The sequence below is a fragment of the Acanthopagrus latus genome, chromosome 7, assembly GCF_904848185.1.
Source record: "Acanthopagrus latus isolate v.2019 chromosome 7, fAcaLat1.1, whole genome shotgun sequence".
Classification (NCBI taxonomy): Eukaryota; Metazoa; Chordata; class Actinopteri; order Spariformes; family Sparidae; genus Acanthopagrus; species Acanthopagrus latus.
In genome coordinates this window covers 4,123,077-4,145,806 of record NC_051045.1, presented here as the reverse complement: position 1 = coordinate 4,145,806, position 22,730 = coordinate 4,123,077, and the positions used below count along the sequence as shown (strand labels likewise).

The 22,730-nt window shown below is 38.6% G+C and overlaps 1 protein-coding gene across 1 annotated transcript in view; it reads left to right on the top strand.

Annotated features, from left to right (window-relative positions):
- Positions 1 to 22,730, top strand: part of LOC119023527 (sushi, von Willebrand factor type A, EGF and pentraxin domain-containing protein 1-like) — a 28,702-nt gene that overhangs the window by 4,234 nt on the left and 1,738 nt on the right. The window contains exons 5-30 of the mRNA XM_037105540.1: positions 55 to 292; positions 1,421 to 1,496; positions 3,596 to 3,775; positions 3,960 to 4,059; positions 4,333 to 4,406; positions 4,500 to 4,679; positions 4,844 to 5,023; positions 6,751 to 6,793; positions 7,322 to 7,382; positions 7,473 to 7,540; positions 7,792 to 7,798; positions 13,637 to 13,733; positions 14,618 to 14,692; positions 14,817 to 15,005; positions 15,178 to 15,277; positions 15,555 to 15,628; positions 15,722 to 15,901; positions 16,035 to 16,214; positions 17,104 to 17,283; positions 17,399 to 17,575; positions 18,381 to 18,560; positions 19,169 to 19,198; positions 19,645 to 19,812; positions 20,642 to 20,686; positions 20,979 to 21,054; positions 22,719 to 22,730. Coding sequence (XP_036961435.1) covers positions 55 to 292; positions 1,421 to 1,496; positions 3,596 to 3,775; positions 3,960 to 4,059; positions 4,333 to 4,406; positions 4,500 to 4,679; positions 4,844 to 5,023; positions 6,751 to 6,793; positions 7,322 to 7,382; positions 7,473 to 7,540; positions 7,792 to 7,798; positions 13,637 to 13,733; positions 14,618 to 14,692; positions 14,817 to 15,005; positions 15,178 to 15,277; positions 15,555 to 15,628; positions 15,722 to 15,901; positions 16,035 to 16,214; positions 17,104 to 17,283; positions 17,399 to 17,575; positions 18,381 to 18,560; positions 19,169 to 19,198; positions 19,645 to 19,812; positions 20,642 to 20,686; positions 20,979 to 21,054; positions 22,719 to 22,730 — 2,970 coding nt within the window. The remainder of the gene's footprint in view (positions 1 to 54; positions 293 to 1,420; positions 1,497 to 3,595; positions 3,776 to 3,959; positions 4,060 to 4,332; positions 4,407 to 4,499; positions 4,680 to 4,843; positions 5,024 to 6,750; positions 6,794 to 7,321; positions 7,383 to 7,472; positions 7,541 to 7,791; positions 7,799 to 13,636; positions 13,734 to 14,617; positions 14,693 to 14,816; positions 15,006 to 15,177; positions 15,278 to 15,554; positions 15,629 to 15,721; positions 15,902 to 16,034; positions 16,215 to 17,103; positions 17,284 to 17,398; positions 17,576 to 18,380; positions 18,561 to 19,168; positions 19,199 to 19,644; positions 19,813 to 20,641; positions 20,687 to 20,978; positions 21,055 to 22,718) is intronic.

Below are 22,730 nucleotides of genomic sequence, written 5' to 3'. Positions count from 1 at the left end.
CGTGGAAGTCATAAAAATGACTGAAAACAAACAGCTTAAAATCCTTTATTGACGTTCGATTTGTGAAGAAGACGGCTCGTTTCCTTCTGTGGTCACGTTTTCCTTCGATACAAACATTTCACACCGCGGTCTCAAAGTTTGTTTCCAAGTGGTGGGCAATTTCAGTTTACCAGAAAGTTGCGTCACGGTTTGTGAGGCCGAGCCCATTTCCGACATCGGTGCAGCAGAGAAGCAGAGAAGCCTTCCTTTCTTCGGCCGCAGCCATTGTGTCCGCCTCTTCGTACTTCACTGGGTGAGTTAAAAAACAAACAAACAAAAACATCCTTCTGCTTCGACCAAACCGCAAACTGAACCGCGGTAACGGCTCTCACGCGAATGTCAACGTCCCGACACAAGATGGCGCCGTACCAGTTTCAACCTAGTGTCGCAGCTCCCGGCATAACGTTACATGTTCTTCGACTTCTCCAGTATCTTCAGCACCACCCAGCCCAGGTCTGCAGAAGGCCAAACGGGGGAACATTGCAGGTTTGACGAGGGATTCTCCCCTCGTAACTTTGGTCGATGACTATCTGACCGAGCAGACCGCAGTTTGTGAGATCACTAAAGTGTGTGTCTCAACGTCTGAACGGCAACAATGGCGCCCTCTAGGAAACTGAGCTGCCTTCCTTCCTCGTCACCACCTACACCGCAGACTTAAAGCACCGCACTAAGTCGTATCATTTGCAGAGATAAGGGGACCCGGTCAACAAGTGTGTAAAGTGGTGTGGGCAGAACCACCTGTGGCTGTTACGAGTGGGCCTGTAGGGATTCTGTTGTGCTGGTACTGGTTGTTTGCTCTCTGGTGCCCTCTCTTCCTTTTTGTCTGTTTTTTTTTCTTCTTATCTTCCAGGAAGACACACCTGTCCAGGTGTGTTGCAATTACGTGACAGCATTTAATGAGGATTGAGTGGAAGGCTCACTCTCTATGGAGCCACTGCCCAGCGCACATGTGTCAGAGTGCTGGGGTTTTGTTTGTAGTTTAGTTTGTAGATCACCAGTAATCCAGTTTTTGGTTTTCTGTGGTTCATTTAGGGTTAGATTAATGTAACAGCTGCAACTTTCCCTTGAAAGTTTTGTTTCAAACGGTTTTGTGTCGTAGCAAATCTTTGATCTTTACTATCCCAACCAACCCTGATCTTGTTGGGGTCCTTTAATCATCCATATTCTGGTAATGGCTTCTTACTAGGATAATGGCTGTAAGCAGTATTTGAAGAAGATATTTGTTATGTTGACCAAGTTTGTTTGGACTCTTACCCAAATATATTGTACATATATTGTACTGAAGTCATGATACCAGCCCCTACATTTATTGGCATCAAGGCCAACCACCTTTTTTTAATCATCATCTTTAAACTTCTCTCTTTTGTCCTCATCATAATAGTTGGTCTTGGTGCCACTGCCTATGTATGCGATCGCTCTGGAGTCGGAGCACGCATCTGGAGATCTCTCAAAAATCGGTAATATATCTGAATGTCTTGTTCAACTATGCAGGCTAACCCTATGAACTGCTATAACAATCTCCACCTTGTTTTTTTCTTATGTCTGTGCTCTTTCTTTAGTCTGTATTTTCCATACTGTGAAAACTTTGTGTCTCTTTGTTGCATGTTGAAGTTTTGTGCACTTGTAAGGCTTTTCAATGAGGGTTTTTTTCTCCACCAGTGTCAACATTGTCATAAGGGAGGTGAAGTGGTTGACTTAGTTTAGAGTAAAAACGTAATGTTGCACTGGGTAATGATTAGCTGCATGATTAACTCCATCTACTGCGATGTGAGAAATGTTGTTTGATACTCAGGATATCTACAGTGACTCCGCATGAGGCACTAGTCATTGTAATTTAGCTGTACTGATGAGAAATAGAACAATCAGGGCTTATTCAACCTCATGTGAATGCGCCATCTTGGTTTTCTGGAGTCTTCTGTATGGTTACAAGCCTGCTCGTATATGATGGCAGGCTCCTCTTCACTACATACTGCAGCTTTATGGTACTTAATTATTAATTTTCCTGATAAAATGAAGCTATTTTAATAAAGTGAGATGAGAACTGTCACAGTGGCAAAAGTAGAAACTAGGTGTTGCTCTGTGAATATGACCTAACTTGTTAAAAATGTGAACTTTTAACAGATCAGCCAAATGCAGTCAGCCCAGACATAACAATCATCTCAGGCCCACAAATGCTTTAGGGAAACAAATCCCTTGCACAAACAGTGCATCAGCGCTGAGGTGTTTTATGGCTCGGAGATATGTTGTCTAAATTGATTTGATAAAAAATTCCAAGTGTCTTGTTGCAACTTTGAAGATAACATCCTGGTTGTTCTCTCATCTGGTTGTTTTGTAGTTTTGGGGAAGGAAGGAGAAAAAAATAGTAAAAGAGGAACATTAACTTCTAAAAGACAGAACTTATCGCTTAGGGGAAAACATCTCTTTACACACTCTTGCAGGGTTGGGTCCGTTACATCACACTCTATGAATGTGTTGGGTGCAGTGTTAGAGTTACAATGATGGTTGTTTCTGGGTTCTGGCTTTCGAAGTCTTGCTGGGACAGAATTCACTGGTGACGGTAACACCAGGGTACAGCATATTCACAAAAAAGGAATTGTACAAAATGGCTGCTTCAGGGCATCAAACCAAGTCATCTAAAACTCACTTAATCATGTTATTTAATCCACGTTTCTGACTTCACTTTACTTCCTCCGACCCATGACATGGTCATTTAAAAAAACAATTATTTGTCTTTTGTTTGGAATTTTATTTTCACATGTCATCTCTGCCATATATTTGATAGTTATATTTACATTACTGCATTTGAAATGGAAGGAAAAACATGGTTTTGCACTGAAAATACAGCACTTTCCTCTTTTCCTCTTTTGACTGAGGGAATGTTGAAAAACTGATTAAACAAAAAATGTCAAATTGATACCAAGAGTTATTCATTGTTCAAATCACCTGTTGTTTTATTTTAAAAATATTACATATAATGTTTGGTAGGTGCCATTTTTCTGTCAGGGGCTAGGGATATAATATATGTCATATAAAATATCATATAGACCCAAAGCTTACAAAGGAGGTTTGCTAAGTTCTGAGAAGAAGTGAGGTCTTGTAGGCACCTGTGCCCCTCAGACCAAGACCTCATAAGCCATGTAGAAGTAATAAAAATGACTTTTTGACTTAATGACAGCTTAAAATGCTTTATTGACTTGAATTTGTTAACTGTTTTAGAGCACAAAAGGATACTTTTCTGCTGGTGGGAAAAGGGGAGTCTCATTTTCATCTGCGCCAGGGTTTTCCCTAGGCCCTGGGTGTAGACACAGTTTAGAAGAAAACTGCACCACAGTATGTGAGGCCAAGCCCATTTCTGACAACAGAGCAGGGTTGAAATCTCCCTGACTTCAGTCAGACTTTCCAGTTGCCATCATGGGCGTCACTGACCTCCTACTACTGAGCTGTCTGGGATTTGCCATCACTGCTCATGGTGAGTTAGACAGATAAGCCTGGGACACATATGTGTGTTTAGTAGTTTACTGCTAGTGCTCATCTGTCTCTTCATTTTTCATCACAGCTCAAGACTGTGCCAGACCTGCTGGAGGACCCAACATGCATTTAAACATCCTTAAAGAAATTTTCACCGATGGGGATCAAGCAGACTTTGAATGTGATATTGGTTACACTTCTGCAGGAGGGTCCTCATCCATTACTTGTACTGCTGGCAGTTGGAATACGGTGACGCTGAAATGCGAGAGTAAATATTAGCACCTTCTATTCACTAGTCTTACATTTGAAGCCGTCTTGTCAATCACAACTTATCATCATAAAAATGCTCTTTTATGTGGAAAACTGACAGGTGTGTTTACACTAGTTCATAAAGATATCCAGTGATTTTAAAGGGTGGAGTTTAATACTAATGGGAGTTTTCTACTTTGCAGGGAGAAACTGTGGCTATCCTGGAGAAGTGCTGCATGGAGAAATTCATTACCCTAAAGAGAATTTGTTTGGTGATCATATTGAGATCACTTGCTATGAAGGGTAACTAATAAACTGAGATGATTCATGTGATGGTTCATGTTCATGAAATTATTTTTGATATGTAGTTGTTAGTACTGTATTTTAACACTTTAATGTGAACTATAATGTAGGAAACACCAATGTTTCCAAACGTAAAAACATTTAATTCTAATTAAGGTGGATTGCTCAGTAGTGCTTCCTTAATTTTCAGTGTTGTCAAGTGAAATACAAGAGTTAACAGATCTTCCTTAAAGTTGCTGTCTTTTTTCTTTTTTTCTTTAATTCCTTGATTAGTTACAGATTGGTTGGTAACAGTAGAATCACCTGTGGAGCAGCAGGGTGGATGGGCATGTTGCCGAGATGTGAAGGTTGGTAATGTCAATGTGTTTATCCAAAACACATTACCAGATAAACACTTGGTGTCTTTTTCCATTCTAATAAATGTCATTTTTATTTTGCAGAGGTGACTTGTGATGAGGCACCTCAGGTTAAGGATGCCACCTTCACTCCATACAAAGACACCTATAACTATGGAGAAGTTGTACAGTACAGTTGTCAAAGTGGTTTGACACTCAATGGATCAGCTTCAATAGAATGTTCAGATGATGGAACATTTAAACCTGATCCCCCAACATGTATCAGTAAGTGGGTTTTTTTTGTTTTTTGTTTTTTTCAACCTTTCTCAACGTGTTGAGCAGTGTAATCTCAGTTGTTAATGATACTCTCACGTACTTTGGAAAAGTATTTTTTATTTTTATTTTTTACAAATGTGATCGTTCTCATTTTTAATTTTCTTTGCCTGCAGGAGTTCAGTGTGAAGATCTTCACAACCCAAATCTAGTCTGGGTGAGTGGTTCTCAACCACCTCATGGATACAAGGCTACGCTCATGTGCAAGTGCAGAACTGGATACAGAATCGTCGGGCAGCCTACCTTGACATGTGACATAAACAGTCAGTGGTCACCTGGACTTCCAAGATGCGAGGGTAAGTTAAATGAAAACATCTACTTGATTTACTTCTGTACATGAAAGTCACGCTGTTTTGTTTGTCATCACATTCTTACATGTGATTAGTGTAATAATATCATGTCCTCTATACTATGGTTACATTTCCTTTTAGTTGTTATTGCATTGTTTTCTTCCCCTTCTTCTGCTAGGTGGTGGGCTGGGCAATATTAACATATTTTTATAAATTATGGGATTATCCAGAATTTTTGAATGTGAAACGTCTTCTGTCACTATCCTCTGACAAATACTTTTCACAGACTATATTAATAGTTCTCTCAAAATAAAGAAGACGGTTTTAAGTTGCATCAGTGGTCAAAGTTATGGACGTAAAGTGTAACTCCAGAAATTTCATACAGTAAAGTGTGTCATGTGATTAATTTCTCACCACGTAGCTTCAGTCAGAGCCACAGGAGGCAGTCAGCTAAAATACAGCTTCCTCTGGACTCACAAAAGGCCTCATACTACTTTTTTCACATATGCAGTAGTACTCCCAGAGACTTATAAACTCACTTTTTAATGTGTAAAATTGGTGGGGTCACCCTTTAGTACCGTACCATAGCTTTCAGACAAGACATGCTGTAGCATTTTTATTAAAACTTTTTTTTGTTTATATGTGCCATGTGCTTCCCACATAATGCTGGAAGAACACACTGCATCTTCCTGTGATGTAACCACATCTCTGATGGCAGTAACACTACAGAAATATCTGAAGCCATACAGTGTGTTCACTCAATGAAGTTGTGCAGTTTGTTCAGTTGAATGACCCTAGTGATGGTATATTTTTAAATGCATATAAAACCTTCCTTGATCTGTAAGCTTCTGAGTTCAATAGATCAGTTTATAGATTGCTAAAAACTATAAATAAGCCAAAGAGGTTTGGAATTCTGTTCGGTTGAGCAATGGGGAAAAAAATGGAACTTTTTGGGCCTATGGATCAGCGGTATGTCTGGAGGAGGAAGAATGAAGCATCTGCTGAAAAAACACCCTGCCTACAGTGAAGCATGGCGGTGGCTCAGTGAGGCTCTGGTGCTGCTTCGCTTCCTCTGGCACTGGAAACCTGCAACATGTGGAGGGCAAGATGGATTCAGTCAAGTATCAGGAAATCCTGGGAGAAAATGTCATGCCCTCTGTGAGGAAGCTGAAGCTTGGGCATCATTCCAACAGGACAATGATCCCAAGCATACCTCAAAGTCCAACAAGGCTTGGCTTCAGAAGAAGTCCCGGAAAATACCAGAGTGGCCATCAGTCACCTGACCTGAGCCCTATTGGAAAATCTCTGGTGGGATTTAAAAATGCAGTTGCAGCACGCAAACCCAAGAATATTGGTGAACTGAAGGCCTTTGCCCATGAGGAATGGGCTAAAATTCCATTGGAACGCAGCCAGAAGCTGGTGTCTGGCTATGCTATGTTTGCAGCAGGTCATAAAAGGAAGAAGATGCTCTACTAAGTACTGAAGATGCTTGTCATGAATGGGGTTGAATAATTTTGAGACTGCAGTAGTCAAAAGTGGCATTTTGTGTTGAATTTGGAGAAACCATTTTGATATAGTTATAGATATAGTTGAGCTATTTATGTTGTTTCATTTGTTTATTGCACACAGCTGCTAGTTTTATCATTTTGCCAATAAACCTAATTTGCAGTGGGAGTTGAATAATTTTGATTGCATCAGTATTTGTCACGTTGGCTTTTTCCTCATCATAACAGCTGCTGCCGCCAGCTATGGAGTCCTTCGCTGGTCACAACAAGGGTAATATATTTGAATGTCTCATTCAGCCCTTTGAATGGCATTAACAATTAATGACAGTGACAGTGCTTGATCCTTGTCATGGCCTCTCCACCTTTTTTTTTTTTTTCCTTAACATCTGCTTTGGGTTTGGTCAGTATTTTCCAAACTGGGAAAACATTCTGTCTCTGTGTTGCATGTTGAAGTTTTGTGCACTTGTAAGGCTTTTCAATAAGGGTTTGTTCCTCCACCACAGTGTCAATATTGTCATAAGGTTGGCGCTGTAATAAGCCCTCAAACACTCTCCTACACAGCAGAACATTTGATGGTATAGTATGCACTCCTTCTGCTGAAGAGGTGTGTTCTTCACATTTAAATTAAGTTATTTACACTTTTGGTGTGTGTGTGTGTGTGTGTGTGAGGTATTCTTTGTAGCTGAGTGTTATAGTGTTGTGGGTGATAAAGGTGTTCAGCTTGCTCATTGTCTGCCTGTTCATACAAACGCAATAAAGTTAGATAAAATACAGTTAGTCTGTCAATTTTGGATTACAGCCGTCAGAAGCGCCTTGTTGAAGAGAAAGCTACAAAACATGAAGAGGAAGTAGCTCTCTTGGTAAGAAGCATCTGAAATATTTTATGCCAAATGAACAAATAATGATGTGATGAGCAAGAATCCATCTCTGTTACCCATTATCCTTTGCAGGGGCTGAAGCAGAGTCCAACTGGCAGTGGTCAAGCCTCAGGGGAGGGGCACCGTGGACAAGTCCCCAGGTATGAACAAGAACAGTGTGTGACAATGTGGGCAGAAGCATTTATATTTTTTTCACACTGTACCCTAATGATTTATTAATAATGGTATTAACCAAGAACAAAAAGATTATTTTCTTCCCCCTTCCAAGTAGTCCTTTGCTTCTAACTCACCTGCTCACTCACTGTAACTCTTCACAGAGATTTATTTCCTCTTTCACAGCGCTGGACACGTTTTTACAATTTGTCTAAAAATGTCTTCTGTTTTCCTGTAGAAAGCGTGTCAGTCCTGTTGGCCAAAAATAATTGTCTGTAAAAGTGACCGGATGAGAAGAGGAATGTCGCTGGAGTTGTTGAATGTGTGCACGCCATCCATGTGCATGTGATGGCACAGGCCTGTAGCATCTCCCGAGAGTGTTTTATTCTGAACGTCAATCTGAGATTCATATTCCTCAGAATATTTAGTTAGTAATTTAATCCTTCCTTTATGCTTTAAGTGGCTCCTCTGAGGCAGCTTCCACCATTTACAGAGATAACAGTGGGATCTGTAAAACAGTCCCTCAGTGTCAGTTTCAGTTTAGTAACCGAAGAAGAGAAGAAATACTTTGAGTATTGTGACACAAATACTGTCTGATACATAGTGTGTGAGGAAAGAAAAATACTTTTTTTTATATTGTTTTGAAGCATCTTTTTATGTCTGTACTTTTTTATTCAACTGTTGAAATAAAACAGTAACAAAGGTTCACCATTGTGTACAGAATGAACTCTTTATGTACTTAAATGTTACATAAAATATGTTCTTTGCTTGTCATGACTGCATCTCAAAATACTTATTTTGAATTTATCTCTTTTTGTCATCACAAATATTATTCTAACAATTTGAATTAAAAAAAACTAGCTGATATAATTTGTAACAAGAAAAAAATTATAGATTTTAAACAATGTAGAATGAATAGAATCTAGAAATGATTCTGTATGTTCAGATGAAGGGAGTTTACAGAGATAAAGAAAAGACAGACGGTTGGTTGTTTGTTTTAATATTCAAACATGAAAGATGAGCCATCTGATATGCAGTATACATATGTGGCTATGCATAGGTCATCTTGTATAATACAGTAATAATTAAATCAATTCTTTAATATGGAGACAAAGAAAACTACATTAACTTTAAGGCCTATAAATGCTAGGAATTAAACTTGTGGATTTGATTTATGAGTTTTGTTTTTCCAGCTCAAAGTCACACTCGCCTCAAATATTTTAGACAAGCTATAATGAAATAAAACATTTGGAAAATTAACTGAATTAAATACAAACACGTCCACTAACATTTCCTCTGGTGGATTTTACCCCGATTAGAAAATTGTCTCAATGATCCCTTGATCAAGTTGTCAGATGGACATCTAGTGGTGGGGGTGTTACAGTACAATACCAGAGAAATTCATCACTTAAATAGTATTTTGAGAACAGCTATAGGATTTTGTAGGGTCACGTGAATTTAAACAAACAAATCCACATATCCAAATATAGCAGTAAATTCACTCAAGTTCAGTTTTTAGGTATACCTTACTTACAAACTCATTTTCTGCTGCTTTGAACTTCCGCTTCCATTACATTTTGGAGACAGATGTTACACTCTTTACTTTAATACATTCATCTGATAACACTAACTAGTTACTATGCAGATTAAATGCTGCAACAGGGCCATCATAGTATATTTCTTAATTTATTTATTTTATCAGCAACCTGATTTTGAAAAAAAAAAAAAAAAGATTCTGATAATCAGAAAACATGCTGAAAATCAGATCCAGTGACTGGTTGACCCATAGTATGAAGACTTTTACTCAGCTACTGTTCCTATGATCAGCTTTCACTGCTTCCAACATAATATTTTCAAACAATAGACTATCTTTGCATTTACTCAAGGATGACGTCTGGATGCTTTAACCATCTCACAATCCCATCTAATTGCTTTGCTCTATTGAAGTCGTGAGCATTAATGTGCTTTCTGCAACCATAATGGATGTTGATTGTGGTTATGGCAGGTGAAAATGCTTTTATGGCAGCCAACAGTGGGTTTGTAGTCAATGAATGAATGTACCAACACTTTTCACGTTTCTTTAACTAACTGCTCTAATTCTGGTGTCAGGGTCAGAACTCATAAAATGACCATGACTATGTTCTGTATGTTGATTATTTCAGGTGTGCCAAAACTGAAAACTATTGTGTTGCATTTTTTTAAAGATACAAAACATTATAAAGGGCCATAAGTTCCTTTAATTAAATGACTTCATCTGCAAAGGGTCATTCTGTACGGTGTGCTCAGGTTGAAAAATAATAATTAGGGATCCTACATATTTAAGGACGATTTATACCCCACAAAATAAGAACCAGTATAAAGGTTAATGTTATTTAAAAACATTTTTTTAGTTGTTTTTTCATTACAAACATCTGACCAGCCAAATTGAATGTTAGTGCAGGCCTTACCTGCTCTGTTTAGCACTGGTTTATACAATGGATTACAACCATTGTACTTTAGTGCCTCCTAGTAGTCGTATTAGAAAAGACACGGTTGTCTCAGTTTTCTATAAACAAAAACAATCATGTATTACATTTTCACAAGCTCAAAACTGTTTGATTCTAATACAAATCCCACACAAAGGGGCATTAAGTACAGGAAAATGTTAGTTAGTTAGTGTCTGTTGTGAAACCCTGATGGCACAAGGCTCCCATTCATAAAACATGCCATTGTGATGACTTAACTTTTACTCATCAGGCCAACCCATTTGTGACTGTGTGGACAGAATGAACAACACCACGGCCACAACTCCACCTCCGACACCCTGCCAGGCTCCCACGATCACCTGTCCTAACACAGGAAACCAGTTTCTACAAATCAAATCAATCAACTCATGAAATATTGTTTTTCAGCAGGTTAGACTTCAGCATATTGATTGTTTTTTTATTTTACTCACTTTGATTTTTGATCTTTTGAGTCTTGAAAAGACACTTGGTGTCTGTTTCAAAGGAAAAGTTCACCCAAAAATCCCAATTCTGTCATTGTCTCATCATCCCCATGCAAACAGGAAACTGGGGTGAAGTTTTGTAGTCTAATGGACATTTCTAAAGCTTCACACACAAAAGAGCATTGCACAACATTCTTAACAACTGAAGTAGATGGGGACTTGTTTTAAAACACTAAAAACACCCCAAAATACAAACATAAAATGACTCCATGCAGTTCGTCTGGCTTAACCCAAGTCTCCAGAAGTCCAGAGAACCCAAACTGATTTGAAAAGACATTATTTATAGATGCACGGTCGAGCTCGGGCACCTAACACCAAGATGTAGGCCAACACTTTTAGCCTAAGGTGGTGATTTCAGCTTTATAAATAACATCTTTTCAAATCAGTTTGGGATCTCGGGACTTGATTAGTTCTAGACTATGCCTGACAAGCTGTAGGAAACCATCTTGTGGTTTTTCAGTTGTTTCAGTTGTTTAGGAGAATGCTGCAACGCTGTTTTGCTGCAAAGCTCCAGAAATGTTTTGTGGACTACAATCCTCAACCCGACTTCCCATCAGCATGGGACTGAGGTAATAGTGATGGAAACTGATTTTTTGGGTAAACGTTTCCTTTCAGTTGGCTCCACAAAATGTTGGTTTAAAAAAAACAAAACAAAAACAGTCTTGTCTTTTCAGGGCACGGACAGGGGAGCCATTTTGGTATTTACTGCTCCGCTGGGGATCTTTTGCTTTCTTACTGATATTTCTGTGCATTGTTATCAAATTTACAAAAGCAAGAAAGAAGCTCATCCAGGGGTAGAGGCGGGCTCGCTGCAGGCTGATGCCCCATTTGGCTCAGTGCTGCATGTGTGGTCGTTCTTTGGAAGTGATATCAGCCCCTGTGTTATTGGTTTGGTGGTTGCCTTCTTTATACCAAAGTTCTCTGATAAGGTGGTGATTTGTGAGGAGTCTGGGTCATGATGTGCGTCAGCGTGTTTAACAGGGTGTGTCGTTATTTGAGATCTGACAACATTCTCGGGCCTACAACTGCTTTCTTAACCAGGCTTTCTATTTATATAAAGAGTTTAAAAAAAAGAAGGGATAATCTTTCACCACATGTTTGCTAAAAAAAATACTGTAATCAGTGTTGTAAAAAGTGTGATAAAGTCGTACTTGAGTTAAAGATACTGTTTTAAAAATATTACTTTTGTCTCACACAGGCAGTACACATATCTTATATTTAATGCACTTACGTATAAAAGTAATTTTCTTTATTCAAAATAGATGTAAATATTGAAAGTACACAACTCACTACTTGCAGAACTGTCACAATGGAAAGATGACTGATAAAGAGGAACTAGGCGTTGCTCTGTTACACGCTGTGAACATTTCCTGGCTTGTTGATGTAGTGAAATCACCTTTATTGAATCGACCAGATGCAGTCAGTCTGACCATTTAATCTCCACTCCATTCTTCAATGTAAACAAGTCATACAATAGAGCCCTCTGAAAGGGGGGAGGAGTGGGTGGTTGTTTTTCACACACCGGAATTTTGTTGCGGAAAGCCAAACCCTCGCATCCTGTCCACAAATATCACAGCTCACATCTCTGTCACTTCAAATTTAGTTCATGACTTCATGTATATTGACTTCATTCTGACACATACGTAAGTGTGACTTGAGAGACGAGTCGATTAAAAATACAATTAAAAAAAAGCCTGTTGTTGTTGGCATTTCTGTCCTATTTAATTTTATCTAAACGAATAACATTAGTAATGTGATTTAGAGCAAACAGGGATTGTTTCCTCAAAATCTTAAAATGCAAATACCTCACCCAGGTAAGGCAACAATGAATCAGCGGTGAGGTGTTTTATGGCGCAGAGATATGTTGTCTTAATTGCTGTTATAAAAATTCTAAGTGTCTGCAGGAAGCTGTGCAGGGCCGGATACATCTAACAGCCCTCCCACCAGAAACTACACATCACAGAGCCTGGATGCACGTTTGAAGATAAGGTTCTGGTTGTTCATCTGGGGGTTTTGTATTTTGGGGAAGGAAGGAGAAAAAAAATTATAAAAGAGGAACATTTCTTATGGAAAAAAAAAAAAAAAAGACAGGCCGTATAACTCAGGAAGAATACGTCACTTCCTCTTATTGACTCTACCGGGGTTGGGTCCATTGCATCTCACTCTATGAATGCTTTGACTACAGTTTTAGAATGATGGCTGTTTCTGGGTGATGGCTAACTAAGTATTGCTGGGAAATGTGAAGGACCGGTGACGGTAAAGCCAGGGTACGTCATATTCACAAAAAATGAAATTTACAAAATGGCTACTTCAGGGCCTCAAACCACCTGTTGTCCATCACCTTAAACTTAATAAATCATGTAATCATTTTATCCATGTGTATTGCCCTTTTTATTCATATTTAATATACAACATATGTCAAAGCAGTGAGGTCAAGTGAAAGAGGACTTAAAAACACTGATGACATCACTTTACTTCCTCTGACCCATCATTATTTACTGTACTTAAAAAAAATAACCATCTGTCTCTTTGTTTAAAATTTTGTTTTCACATGTCATTTCTGCCATATACTGATAGTTAAGGAAAAACATGGTTTTGCACTGAAAATACAACAAGTTCCTTCTATACATGACTGAGGGAATGTGGAATAACTGATTGTTTAAATAACCTGTTGTTTTATCATAAAATATGAATATATAACAATACAAAGTGTTTATTAGGTGTCATTTTTTCTTTAAGGACTGGGGACAAAAAACGTTTTCACAGAATGACCCATAACATGAAATATCATACAGACCGAAAGCTTTTCAGGGAAGTTTGCCATGTTCTGAGAAGAACTGAGGCCTTGAACGCACCTGTGCCCCTCAGCCATTAAACACCTCATATTCCGTGTAGAAGTAATAAAAATGACTATAAACAAACAGCTTAAAATCCTTCATTGACGTTGAATTTGTTAAACTTTTGCTTAAAAACAGCGTGTTTCCCTTCTGTGGTCACGTTTTACTTCGATAAAAACATATCACACCGCAGGCTCGGAGTTCGTTATTAAGTCGAAAACACACTTTCGGTTTAGAGGAAAAACTGCGTCACGGTTTGAGAGGCCAAACCCATTTCCGACAACAAAGCAGTGGAGAAGAAGGAGCCTTCCTCTCTTCGGCCGCAGCCATTGTGGCAGTCTCTTCGTACTTCACTGGGTGAGTCAAAAAAAATACATCATTTGGCGACCAAATCGCAAACAGAACCGCGGTAACGCTTTCTCTCGAATGTAGCCGTCCCAACGTTCGTCGGTGCTACGTTAGCTAAACGGTATTAAGCTAACGTTAACCCTGCGTTGCGCAAGGCTCCGATTTTCACAATTTTAATAGTGTAGTTGATATGAGCAAATTCACACGTCGATTTGAAGACAGTTCAACGCAGTTCCAGTGTCCTTAAGTTACACTGGCAAGTTCGGCATAGATCCACCGTTTGTTGAAGTTGAATGTAGTTAAGCTTGCGCCATTAGTGTTAACAAGACGCGTTGCCGCCCATCGTGTTTAGACGACGGAAGGTGGAAGGGAAACATGCCTGATCTTACCAGGAGTACGGACTAACATTTCGCTTCTATATCGACAACCTTGAATTTATTTTCTTTGAAACGTATGCCGAATTTGTCTGTCAAAACTGTCGTTATGGATAAGCTGTAAAGGGGCTCTGTAGGATTAGCTCCGTAAGCTGTGTCGTGTTTGTTGGCAAAATATCAAAATATTTTGAGTGGAGTTTGGTGTAGTTAACGTTTTCTCCAGTCAGCTACAAACGACAAGCCAGAGCGCGTTTCTGTCAATACACAAACATGTCAGACCTACTATCTGTCATTATTTACGAAAGTATGTATTATTTGTTTTATTCTAAACTGAGCTAATATTTGTTTTAGTGCGATGTGTGTGTAGTAGCTAGCAGTTATGGACAAATTAAATGTCTGAATTTGAATGTGTTCCGCGGTGACATCAGTAGGTGTAAGTGAAACCACCTTAACCAGTAATCATCTGAGTGTCTGACTATATTTGCTTTTCGTCTTGGCCTGAAAACTCCCTTCACTCAGACTTTCCAGTTGCCATCATGGGCGTCACTGACCTCCTACTACTGAGCTGTCTGGGATTTGCCATCACTGCTCATGGTGAGTTAGACAGATAAGCCTGGGACACATGTGTGTTTAGTATAAACAGGCTGGTGTTTGGTCTAACGTTCACTTGTCTTCACTGCTAGTGCTCATCTGTCTCTTTCTTCATTTTTCGCCACAGCTCAAGGCTGTGCCAGACCTGCTGGAGGACCCAACATGCATTTAAAGGACGAATACATCCTTAAAGAAACTTTCGCTGATGGGGATCGAGCAGTCTTTACATGTGATGTTGGTTACATATCTGCAGGAGGGTCCTCATCCATTACTTGTTCTGCTGGCAGTTGGAATACGGTGACACTGACATGCAACAGTAAATATTAGCACCTTCTATTCACTATTCTCATAGTTGGAGCCGTCTTGTGTATCACAACTTATCTTCATAAAAATGCTCTTTTATGTGGAAAACTGACAGGTCTGTTTTCACTAGTTCATAAAGATATCCAGTTGGAGTTTAATACTAATGGGAGTTTTCTATTTTGCAGGGAGAAACTGTGGCTCCCCTGGAGAAGTGCTAAATGGACAAATTCATTACCCTCAAGAGAATTTGTTTGGTGATCATATTGAGATCACTTGCGATGAAGGGTAACGAATAAACTGAGATGATTCATGTGATGGGTCATGTTCATGAAATTATTTTTGATATGTAGTTGTTAGTACTGTATTTTAACACTATAATGTAAACAATAATGTAGGAAACACCAATGTTTCAAAACGGAAAAATATTTAATTCTAATTAAAATGGATTGCACAGTGGGGCTTCATTAATTCTCAGTGTTATGTGAAATACAAAGAACAGATATTAATAAAGTTGCTCTCTGATGTCAGACCCCTTTTTTTTTTTTTTTAATTCCTTGAACAGTTACAGATTGGTTGGTAAGAGTACAATCACCTGTGGAGCAGAGGGTTGGATGGGCAGGTTGCCGAGATGTGAAGGTTGGTAATGTCAGTGTGTTTATCCAAAATACATTATCAAATAAATACTTGGTGTCTTTTTCCACTCTAATAAATGTCATTTTTACTTTGCAGTGGCAATTTGTGATGAGGCACCTCAGGTTAAGGATGCCACCCTCACTCCATACAAAGACCCCTATAACTATGGCGATGTTGTACGGTACACTTGTCAAAGTGGTTTGACACTGATTGGATCAGCTTCAATAGAATGTTCAACTGATGGAACATTTAAGCCTGATCCCCCAACATGTCACAGTAAGTGTTTTACATTTTTTGTCAACCTTTCTCAACATATTCACAGTGTAATCTCATTGCTAATGACACATACTTTTTATTTTTGTATTTTACAAATGTGATCATTCTCATTTTTAATTTTCTTTGCCTGCAGGAGTTCAGTGTGAAGATCTTGACATCCCAAATCTAGTCTGGTTGAGTGGTTCTCGACCACCTCATGGATACAAGGCTAGGCTCACGTACAATTGCAGAACTGGATACAGAATCGTCGGGCAGTCTACCTTGACATGTGACATAAACAGTCAGTGGTCACCTGAACTTCCAAGATGCGAGGGTAAGTTAAATGAAAACATCTACTTGATTTACTTCTGTACATGAAAGTCACGCTGTTTAGTTTGTCATCACGTTCTTGCATGTGATTAGTGTAATCACATCACGTCCTCTATGCTATTGTTACATTTCCTTTTAGTCCATATTGCACTGTTTTCTTCCACTTGTTCTGTTAAGTGGTAGGGCTGGGCAATATTAACATATTGTTCTGATATTAGAGTAATATTTTGTATGCCATTGTAATGTGGTATTGGTGTTGTCTTTTCCTGGTTTTAAAGGTCCACTTTGGTAAACATAAGATTATTGAGTCTTATTCCCAATTTATCAAATACTAACACTCTGGGTTGGTTGGCCAGGCTGGGCACTAAAAGCCCTGTGTTACAGTAAAGTGGTTTAATTTTCTGAATTTACCAGAGTTTTCTACTTATTCCAATACTTTTACCTTTACCCAGTCAGTCCTTGTGTAGTTATTGAAAATGTTATTGACGTCATTTTTTCAGCTATCTGATTTGCTAAGCATTTAAGAAGTTTATTTTGAGCAGATTAAAACATATCAAGACATATATTGTGAATTGCTGTAATGCCTAGAAAATGGCAGTATTATTTCAATGCCATATCGCCCAGTCCCACTAGGTTGTTAAATACAGTTTTAAAAAGTCAGGCAATTGCTGAAGCACCACGGTTTGAAAACAGTATGAAGAAAAAACACATTTAAAATTTCAGGATAAATCCCTAAAATGAGTTACAAGTCTCCTACCATACATCAAACAAGTTCCAAAAAGCAGCAGTATTCCACAAGCAGTATAAACCAGCAGTGTTTTCAGGTTTGGAGTAAGCGAAGCCTTATTTGGTCTTCTTCGTCCATTCTAATAGATGTCATATTTATTTTGCAGTGGTGACTTGTAATCCCCCACATGTGGTGGTGAATGGTTCTTTCAGTCCAGTCAAAGAAGTCTATAAATATGGAGACGTTGTTCAGTACAGTTGTAAGACGAATTTAAGACTCAGTGGATCAAACTCAGCTTCATGTTCAGATGATGGAACATTTAAGCCCGCTCCTCCAACATGTATCAGTAAGTGTTTTTAAATTTTCAGCATGTCTTCTTCCAAAATCGGGAAGTTTGTCTAATACATCATCTCGCAACGTTTTCTTCGTCCATTCTAATAGATGTCATATTTATTTTGCAGTGGTTTGTAGTCGCCCACCTCTGGTCGCGAATAGGATTTTCAGTCCAGACAAAGAAGTCTATAACTATAAAGACGTTGTTCAGTACAGTTGTCAAACAGGTTTTAGACTCAGTGGATCAAACTCAGCTTCATGTTCAGATGATGGAACATTTAAGCCCGCTCCTCCAACATGTACCAGTAAGTGTTTTTAATTTTCAGCAAGTTTTCTCCCAAAGTCACAAAGTTTTGTAGCATCGATGTTCCATTATCTTTTGCTCTCACTCAAATAATACTTAGTTATGAAATTACTACAGTAGACACATTAATTAAATAAATAGTAAATCTTCTCCACAAGTTTCCCAATAGAAACAATAATCCTCAACCAATTTGAAGGCCTTTGCACACCAAATCAGTTTTTTTTTTCTTATTTTTGCCCAGAATTGCTGCATGGTTTAAAAATAAGTGCTACCTCATGTTGTATCAGTCATGTTAACACACTGAGTCCAAAACGTAGACCTCTGAACTGTAGCCATAGTCCCAGAGGCTGTTCAGGATCAACTGGTATGCAGAAACAACTGGATTTGTCTTTAATATGTGGCTCCAGTACAGCTAGCAGTGTATCAAACTGGACCACTGACATCCTGAAATAAAACTGGAAGCGATTTGGATAATTCTTTAGCAGCAGGTGATATTCTCCTGGCTGCTGCTCTGTTGTCAGGATTGGGCGATCCCACATTTTCTTTTGTTTTTCAGCAAGTGAGAGGACCTCGTGATCATCTTCAGTTACAGCGAATTATTGCATCAAACAGAATTATTAACACATCGGACTTATTGTGCAAGGTTTCTGTGCGTAAAGTTTTTTCCTTAAATTGAAAAAAAAACAAAAAAAAACCCACATTTGCTGTGCAAAGGCCTTTAAACAGCGTTGTTCTCTGATTTTGAACCTTGGTGTAGATACCCTCTCACAACGTCTTCTTCGTCCATGTCATATTTATTTTTGCAGTGGTGACTTGTAATCGCCCCCCTCTATCGGAGCATGGTTCTCTCAGTCCGGTCAAAGATTCCTATACATATGGAGACGTTGTTCAGTACAGTTGTCAAACAGGTTTTAGACTCAGTGGATCAAACTCAGCTTCATGTTCAGATGATGGAACATTTAAGCCCGCCCCCCCAACATGTACCAGTAAGTGTTTTTTCTTTCTCCCCCCAAACCTTTCTAAACAGCTTTCTGCGCTGCGAACAATAACTCTTTTGTACTCTGGAAAAGGTTATTTTGGACGATTGTAGTATTTTTCTATTTAAAGGTTTCTTTGCTTGCAGTAGTTCAATATGAAGATGCTGATTTTGTAAATGCTGACTGCTGAAATAAGAAAAAAATAATAATAATGGGATTATCCTGAATTCTTAAATGTGAAATGTCTTCTGTCTCTATCTGACAAATACATTTTACACACTATATTAATAGTTATTTCAAAATAAAGAAGGTTGGTTTTAAGTTGCATCAGTAGTCAAAGTTATGGACTTAAAGGGTAACTCCACAAATTTCAATCAGTAAAGTGTGTAAAGGTCATGGGGCGGAATAACTGCACAAGTGGAAAAAGTAAAAAGCCTTTTTTGAAACCAGATGAAGCTACTTGTCATGTGATTGATTTCTCACCGTGCAGCTTTCGCCAGAGTCACTGGAGCCACTCAATCAGCTTAAATGCAGCTTCCTCAAAATCCCTCATACTCCTTTTTTCCCATACTACTAACACTGTCCTCATTACCCTTTTGTTTTGTTTCTTTTCACAGAAATCCCACCTGTCCCCACAAAGAAACCAGGTAGAGTCCACATTAATTTTGCAGAGTTATCTGAAGCCATACAGTGTGTTCACTCAATGAAGTTGTGCAGTTTGTTCAGTTGAATGACCCTAGTGACGAGATATATATTTTTAACACATATACAAACCTTCCTTGATCTGTAATGTTTTGAGTTCAATAGATCAGTTTGTGGATTTCTGTTTTTTGTAATCCATAAACAGTTTCCCACTGGATTTTCTAGAATACAGTACTATTCTACCACAGTATACAGCTATCAGGATAGTGTCATGATATAAAATTACCTAAACCTGAATGGGGGAATATTACCCATGTTGCACTGTTCACTTTAAAATGTTAGCAGTTTTTTTGCTTTACACGCTGATCTGGGTTGATTCTGTTTGAGCACAATCATTGTATTCTGAATCGTATCTATTTCCATTAACTTTTCTTTTTTTCTTTGTCTGCAGCCATTCCCTGTGTCTATCCTTTCATCAAACATGGCTACCTGACTGGTGTTGAACAACCCCATTACAGAGTCGTTGTTGTGGTCAAGTGTCGATGGTTCTATTACATTGAAGGGGAGTCTGTCTTGACATGTGAGGCAGGTGGTCTGTGGTCACATTCTCCCCCAACATGTGAGTTTGGCCTGTTTCTGAAAATCAACTTGTTATTTTTGAGCATGAGCCAAACATACTGTCATGCTAATCACAGAATATTCTATAAGTGCAGCTAATTGTAGTTTCTTTTTTTTTGGATAAGATTTTGTGTTTATTTCTTTTGCAAGGAGGTTTGGTAAAGTTTCAAGAAGAATGGCGCTCAGTAGAGTGCATAGCTCCGCCAAGGCCCCTTTCAATGGGTTAAGGCAAATTCGGTATCAAACTCTATAGCCTTGTATCACTTTGAATTGACTTCTTGATTTAAGATCACCAGATCTCAGTTCTGCCTCATCTATGATTGACTACAATAACATGCAAGATGTTTTCATCAATATTCATGCTCTGTTCCCTGAGAAATGAATGCCCATCTCACAAAAAATAAAGTAAAATCCAGTTAAAAACCAACAGTTAATGGCAGGATAATAATAATAATCTTTTAAGAATAATTAGGTTCTTTATTTTATTTTCCAATGGTGAAAAAAAGGAGATCTTTTTTTTGTTGTTATATGAATCAGTTAAAAAAAAAAATACATGAAAGATTTTTTTTTTTTTTTCCTGCAGAGTTTTTTTTTCCCCTTTTGGTTTCCTGCAAAAAAAATTAAGGAACCCATAAAGATTATCCTTAAAAAAAGTTTTTAAGTCAAAAAGACTGGAGACAAAACAACTTAGATCAAACTTAGTAAATGGATCACCAGATATGAACATTTCTTCCCTTGCACCTCAAGGCTTCTGTAACCAGCAGATGAGCCTTATGGTTTTATTACACCCAGTGTTTGACACAATTCTGTTCTTATCGTTTTTCAAACAGGCGCATTAAGTGGTGGAAAAGTGACATGTGTGGTTCTGTTAGTAGGTAAGTTGCAATTTCATCCTTGAGAAGTAGTGCAATAATGTAATGTCACCTAATGGCTCAACTCTAACTTTTAAAAGTTGTTGCATGACTGGCAACCAGGCGTCATCTTTTGGTAGGCTAAACTGAAAATATGTTTAGTCACCGAATATTTTGAGTAATTTAGATACTTCAAAGTTATGCATTGGCTGAAGTAATAGAATTGTTCAAAAAACTTTATCTCAGTATAAAAATGACTTGTACTTTGAATTTTGAATCATGATCTTTAAACATCTCCCCTTTTTCCTCTTCATAGTTGTAATAGTTGCTATCATCATTTACGTTATACTGATCTGCTGTGGAATCGTGCCACCCCCTTTTGGAAGAAAAAGGTAATATATTTGAATGTCTCATTACGCAGCCGAATGGTTTTAACAATTAATGGCAGTGCTTGATCCTTGTCATGGCTTCTTTTTTTCCTTATGTCTGTGCTTTGTGTTTTGTCGGTATGTCCATACTGTGAACCAGTGTTTCCCACAGAATCAGACTTAAATTGTGGCGGTGGCTGTCCAGCTTGGGTGCCCTAAAGCATGCGCACTTGAGACTGGCAAATTTCTGGTTTAGAGCCGATCTAACTTGGATGGGGGGTGAAATGTAATCGGGCGAAAAAAATCTTCTAGACTCTCTGAATTTTACTGGACCAAATTGGCCAAATTCTGACAGTTCAACACAGCATAGCCAGGACGAAAACTGGCTTCGAGACCTGACGCCCTTTGTGGGGGCTTAATTTCAATGATGAGGCCAGCTGTCTCCTTTGCAGCGGAAGTTATTGTCAAGCCAAAGGCATTAAATCGTTCTCCATCTCTTCTTCGAGGGTTTTACCGGCGGACTAAAAACCATACCACCATCCACTGTATCTCAGTATCATGCTATTCACTGAAATAGAAAATCAATATGTGGTGACCAATGTTGATATTGTTGCTCACCGCCACAAATGAATTAATGTGTGGGAAACACTGAAAGATGCCTGTCAAGTGTTGCATGTTGAAGTTTTGGGCACTTGTAAGGCTTTTCAATGAGGGTTTTTTTTTCTCCACCAGTGTCAACATTGTCATAAGGGAGGTGCTGTAATAAGCCCTCAAACACTCTCCTACACAGAACTGTTTGCCACTCAGTCCAAAAAGCACTGCCCAGGTGCTGTATGGTGGCTTTAATGAAGTGTTGACACATTAAAATGTGGAGGTCAACACTGCTGATAAAGCCATTTAAAGTATGAAAGATGATGTGCGTTGGTTGCGTTTATCATCTGCTTTTCTTTAGATGTGACACATTTACATTGGTGAATGTGTCTGGGTAGTGACAGAAAGAACGAGGTCATGGAAATGAACAGCGTAAAGGGTTTTTTTCGATCGCCTGAGAGAATCAAGCTCAGAATATTACTCATTAGAGATGTTCATGCTGTTTACAGAAGGCACACATTGTCTATGAAATTATTTTCAGAATCACCCTGAATGTGATTAAGAAAGTGTGATCTTGGTTCTTTTAGCTTTTAACATTGGCTGATTTTATCTCCGTAAAATAGGAAGTGGATGCTGGTGCGTCGGTTTCTTAGGAAACACCTCTTTTTTTCCTGTTGGGGTAGAGTTGGTTTTGTGTAATGCAGAACTGGCTGTATAGGAGAGTGTCTAAAAAAACCAAACAAGTTTATCACACCAGTTCTGATGAAGTTGTCAAACTAGATATTCATCAAAGTTTGACCACTTTCACATGGCAGCTGAATTGGCCGCTAACATTGCCAAAAAGACAATGAAATCTGATAAAACTGTGACAGCAAAAGATTTGGTGGTATGGCATGTCTTCCTTAACTGTGAAGAACACTCTGTAGATTGCTTCATCGCTTGTTGGCAGTATTTTTATTTTTGTTGGGTGTATGTGTGTCTATGTGAAGTATTCTTTGTAGCTCGGTGTTAGATTACAGATTAGGGTGTTTGGCTTGCTCCTTGTCTGCCTGCTCGTACATACGCAGAAACGTTGATCAGTCAATTTTGGATTACAGATGTCAGAAGCG